The 6,000-nt window shown below is 34.4% G+C and overlaps 1 protein-coding gene across 2 annotated transcripts; it reads right to left on the reverse strand.

Annotated features, from left to right (window-relative positions):
* Nucleotides 1–244: 244 nt before the first annotated feature.
* EMRE (Essential MCU regulator) lies at nt 245–4,029 on the reverse strand. 2 transcript variants are annotated; one of them, XM_018512580.1, is made up of 3 exons: nt 3,534–4,029; nt 1,022–1,106; nt 259–320 (listed from the first exon to the last, which is right to left on the reverse strand). In XM_018512580.1, exon 1 carries the CDS (start codon nt 3,885–3,887, stop codon nt 3,609–3,611), a length of 279 nt encoding a protein of 92 aa, XP_018368082.1. In that variant the 5' UTR covers nt 3,888–4,029; the 3' UTR covers nt 259–320; nt 1,022–1,106; nt 3,534–3,608. The 2 variants fall into 2 exon arrangements, with proteins under 2 accessions (XP_018368083.1, XP_018368082.1); XM_018512581.1 differs by lacking the exon at nt 1,022–1,106 and having other exon boundaries at nt 245–320.
* Nucleotides 4,030–6,000: the final 1,971 nt, after the last annotated feature.

Here is a 6,000-nt window from a genome sequence, read left to right on the forward strand (position 1 = left end):
GAGAGATCTAGATCAGGAAATAAAATAATTATTCTCTAAATAACAACGAATCTAACTTTTAAATAACTTCATATTTCCACGTTTGCTTGTTTGCTTTTGACTTACTGGATAATTCTTCACCGATTGCTTTCTTGAATACTACGCGACAGTCTTCTTGGTATACGTAATTTAATTCAGATTTCTATTTATTAGCACGGGCACTTTCGACTCAGTCTCATTTTTTTAATACAAACGGATGCAAGTACAAAGAGTTTTTTTTCTCGTATTTCCACCTTTAAGTCCAACAAGATTCTCTCTGTGATGCAATTCTCTATTTTACACTGTGAAACAGATTCGTCTACCTTATCGTTATTATCCATACTCTGTGTATTCAAAGAGACTTATTTATTTATTTATTCACATATATATTTCCATATTTATAAACTTTCATACAGACTAGACTGTATCCGTTTTTTTTTTATTTTTCGCAAGTTTACGTTTCAGGTAATGTGATAGACATTTTAAAAAATTGTTCGATGAATTGTGATACAAATGTTTATCGTCGAATTGTAATGTAAAAAAAAGCATTTTCATTTTTTCTATAGAAAAGTAACAATTCTTATCTAAGAAGAGATAAATCAATTTGTATAGTCTTGAAAGGATTAAAGTAAGATTTTTTTACAAGTTTTCTAGATTTGCACTATGCTTCTAGCAAATACTGTATAAACTGCCAATTTTGGGCAGATTATTGGAAATCGCATTTGGAAATTTGTGAATATTAATCGAAGACTGAAAAGAGATACATGTAATTACAATCGCATGTACACATCTAATTATTAACACCGCCCGATTGTACAGATGCCATAATGAGCGTTTTTGTATTACTTACATTGTATTTAACACAATTTATTTATAGATATAATATATACATAGATTTATAAATACATAGATTTTGTAAAACTTCTACTTAACAACAATTGTATAAATAAATATTTCTATGATAATTTACATAATCTCAGGTATTGAAGCTTAAGTAAGGTACCTAAGTAATATAAGGGAAGAGATTTCTCTTCCTCTATTTCATATACACTTGCTGATCTTATATCACTGCAACGTCTAACTTGAATCTGAAAACAAGTCAGATAATATTTTAAACTAGGCGAAAAGCAGTCAATAAAAATCAAAATTTGGAATTATAGTCAATCAAAATGTAAAAATTACAGGTGTCAGCAGTCATGTTAGAATTGACAACTAATCAACATGTATTATTGAAATATATATATATATATATATACAATTAACAGATTATTTCGAAGTTATTATCTGTTTATTTTAACCTATAAAATTATAGGAAAAGGAAGAAATATTATATAAAACATATAAGAAATACATATGTTTCACCGTCGATCGGGATCATTCTCAATGTTAGAAAAATTAAAAAATAAAAATAATGTTACAATAATTGTCGGATTTGCATATTAAAATAACAATGTTCTGTACGTTATATAAAATTAAAAAATGTAGATACGTATCGAATGCTCTTACGTTCCTTCTTTGTTAACCCGGTGTGAGCTAGGTGGTAAATTGCTACTTCGACTGCTAGGTAGGGTGTGACATACCCGAACTCATTTGATAGATTTTTTTGTACTAATTTTAAGTAATATTATCTGAAAGTACTTCATAAGACAACGGATCTCCCACTAAATAAAAACTACAAATAAAATATTCAGAATTATAAGAAAATTATATTTATTAAAATTTTAATCAAGTTAGTAACAATTTTAAACGTTAAAGAGATCAATGTGTTCAGGAATATCTGTATTGACTTAAAATTAAAGTAAGAAATAAAAAAATAATCTTCCTTCTTTTTAATAAATAAACTAAAAAAAAATAACAAATAATAATAATAAAATCTTAGCAGCTAATCTTCACAAAGCTCTGCGTTTGTAATGCAGTCTTTGCACTGAAATATGGCATGTTCCATTCACAATAGTTTGTAGCAAGTGGTACAGAAATATTTAATTTTTCTATCTTCTTCTTACCCCTCCCCGCACTCTTATCCTCAGCTATTCGACGTATCAATCAATGCAACGATGCAAGATAAAAATCATAAAACAAAATAGGTAGGGTATGATATACCCGACCTAGCTCACGGCGGGTTAAGAATCTGTGTGGTCCATTGAAATGTTCAATATAAAACGCTAGTTTATAGTGGTGTTTTCATTTTTCATAGAACAAGTAATAAGTATATATATATATACACCTTCTTCGGTCACACTGTTATGAGTCAGAAATTAAAAAGAGGAATGCAATGGATATTATAATATTATAAGCCATAGTGCGGTGCAAGAGCAGAGAAACGTGTAACATCGCCAGTATCAGATAACTTCGTTCTTTGAGACTACATTTTTTAATTTTACTATATAATGTACAAAACTATGTTATTTTAATATACAAATCCGACAATTATTGTAACATCATTATTTTTATTTTTCAATTTTTCTAACATTGAGAATGATTCAATCGGCGTCGAAACATATGTATATATTTCTTATGTTTGGTTTTGATTATTAAATGTTATTAATTATTAACTGGCTCGTATATAATCCTTAATTTTTATATTTGATTTATTCGAATTGAGCCATTCTATCAATTTATATACATAAAACATTAATTTTTTAAAACATATTTTTTAATAATGTTTTAAGCAGAATGTTTTATATCATATATAAATATACATTTTTATATAAAAATAAATTTTCAGTGTGTTCTCAAAAATGAGAATAAGAGAATCAATCTCCAATGAATTTTAATCTTAAATATTATCTAGGACATGATCCTGAATAACATTTAAGAGGTTTTAACCGTCGGACACCTTGTAATGCTAATGCCGGTGGCATTGTAACTGTTAAGTCTTATAACTCGAAACTTCATGAAAAAATATTTATTATAGTGTTTTGGAAAGAGCTATCGAGGTGTGCTATAAAAATATGCAATAAAAAATGGGAGGTTCCATTTAAAAGATTCGTGTTGATCTTGACCTAACCTTGATAGTGCCTCCTATCCAAAATCCGTTATTTCCACCTTCTTTCCCCCAAAAAACCTACAACTTTCATATAAAACTTCTTCTTGTATCTCTCTTAGTTTCTGAGATATTCGCTTGAGGTAATTAAAATGAAACATACGTATATTCACATTTTTTTCAATGTATGTATATGTACAGTGCAGCGCATTAATTCGCTGGGTCATAGTAGCCAGCCCGACTTATCGAAAATAAGAAAATGCAGTATTAAAAAGTTGCTAAAATTCTGAAAAAATTCTTGGAGTTCTATGAGAAGAAAATAAATAATTTTTGTCTCTTGCAGTTTTTCTGTAAAGTTGATAACATTTGAGTAAAAAATAAACATCGATAAGTCGGACCGCTACTATGATCCAGCGAATTAATGCACTGCAGTATACATGTATATTTGAAAATTAAAGTATCGAGTAATAATGTTTAGTGGTTTTGCACATATGATTGCCATAAATTATACTACGAATATATGAAAAATTACCTTCAAGAGCATCAAGAGCACGTCTAATCATCTGAGTATTTTGAACAATCACAATGGAATAAAACCAGCTGATCGCTAGTCGTCGTCATCGTCATCGTCGTCGTCCGAGGGAACGAAAAGATCATTCTCTTCCAGGAAGTTGGCAATGTTCTTACTGATCGTGGCACCGACTAACAAGCCGAATATCACACTGCTGACGACACCCAGGAAGCTGAACGGTGTTCTCTTCGGCTCGGGCAGGATCGCCCCGGACGGCGTAGTGATCGTCGATCGAAGAAACGGTTTCGATATCGTGTTTGTCTTCCTAAGAACAGTCTTTCCACGAAACAATAGCGTTACTTTGCTCAACAGCATCCTCCTTCCGCGAGGTTTATTTCCGACGACGATTAATCGCGCACTTCTTATCCCGGATTTCCCGGAATTCACGAGCCGGTACTATTTAGTAAAATTTAACCATATATGTAATACTACTATATCGCTAACGTCAATTAAGCTGACGAAAACACCAAGGTGCAGACGATATCTACAGCTGGAAACACAATGGGTGTATTCAGAATGGTGCGTTCAGCAGACTCAACTGTGTGGAGCGGATCGGTGAGCGCTCGCTGCTATTGGATAATCTAGAAGAATACACCAATAGCGAGTGCTCACGAATCTGCTCCACATCAGTTGAGTCTACTGAACGCGACCAATGGCTGCGTTCAGTAGAGACAGCAGCTTTGCAACTGTTGTAAAATTCTCAGATATGATTAGGGCTGCGTTCGAAAACATCATCCGGGTTTCTCCGTGTATCATCTTATCCTTGTTTAACACTGAGTAAACAACAAAGATAATACGATAAGCGGGAGCACTCGGGTGATGTTTCCGAACGCAGCCTAGTTTATAAATTTAGATCCAGTGAGGAACTAAGGGCAAGACCAATTATATAAAAGAATTTTACAACAGTAGCAAAGCTGCTTTTTCTGCTGAAAGCAGCCAATGACAACCGTTCACTGAGCGCTCAGTGAGCTCTTTTATCTGATTGGTCTATATTTTAGGATCTAATGAAATATGCCAATCAGATGAAAGAGCTCATTGAATGCTTAGTGAGCAGTTGTTCTGAATGCACTCATTGGGTAAAGCCAGCAGCACACGATGCTTGTTTTCTTACTGGATTGCTAACTGGATTAGATTCTTGCCACTGTATTGGCTGCGATGCTGACAGTGCCAGCATCGCAGCCAATACGGTGGCAAGAATCTAATCCAGCTAACAATCCAACAAGAAAACAAGCATCGTGTGCCGCCGGCTTAAGATATAATGAGTGCTTTCCATTTGATGACACAAGTCGACATGAGCCGGCACAAGCGTCGTTTTATCCTTGTTGACATTCATAGAGTGACAAAGATAGAATTTCATTTGATGACACAAGACGACACTTGTGTCGACTTGTGTCATCAAATGAAAAGCACCCAATATGTAGAAGATAAGTATAGATTTGGCGGGATTTGACAATATGTGATTCACGGGATGATCCCAATTGATCACGGCTCGATTGGACACCACCAATCACAGCGACCGGTGCTTAGGAGCTTTGTAATCTGAAGCGCTGTGAGTGGCTCGTGTCCAATTGAGCCGTGTCCAACTGGGTGCCACCCCATACCTAAAGGCCTTGGCACATAGAAAAACTTAAGACGTAAGACTAAAGCGGGGAGCACAGACTCTTGCATAACGCATAACACGTAATGCATAAGAATATGTACCAATCGAAGTTCTCCGTTTCTTTCCCTTCCATGTAATAGAGAACTCTGGTTGGTTCAATTTCTTATGCCTCATGTGTTATGCGTTATGCAAGAGTCTGTGCTCTCCGCTTTAGGGCTCAGACACACACTTTTGCATAACGCATAACGTATAGTGCATAAGCGAATCAACCAATCAAAATTCTTCTTTTCCATGGAATGAGAGGAAAGGAAAGCTTCTGATTAATTGATTCGCTTATGCACTATGCGTTATGCGTTATGCAAGAGTGTGTGTCTGGGCTCTTAAGCAATAACGAAATAAACATGTTGGATTCGCTATTGCTTACGTATGGTCTTACAGTCTCTATTGTGATTGGTCGATTTGTTTACTGCTTAAGTCCGGATCTACAATAGGGTTTTAAGCTTTAAGCCATAAGAAATGGATGAATTACAGTCGCTTATTCTTCTTGGATTCGACTGTAATTGGTCAATTTCTTGCGACTTGAAGCTTAAAACACCTATTGTAGATCCGGGGTAAGTCTTACGCCTTAAGGCCACACAGACTTTTGCATAACCCCGGATCTACAATAGGTGCTTTAAGCCTTAAGCCGTAAGAAATTGACCAATTAGTCCGGATCTACAATAGGGTTTCAAGCCTTAAGCCATAAGAAATGGGCGAATCACAGTCGCTTATTCTTCTCGGATTCGACTGTAATTGGTCAATTTCTTACGGCTTAAGGCTTAAAACACC

This window comes from Trachymyrmex cornetzi, unplaced genomic scaffold, assembly GCF_001594075.2.
Source record: "Trachymyrmex cornetzi isolate Tcor2-1 unplaced genomic scaffold, Tcor1.1 scaffold416, whole genome shotgun sequence".
Lineage (NCBI taxonomy): Eukaryota > Metazoa > Arthropoda > Insecta > Hymenoptera > Formicidae > Trachymyrmex > Trachymyrmex cornetzi.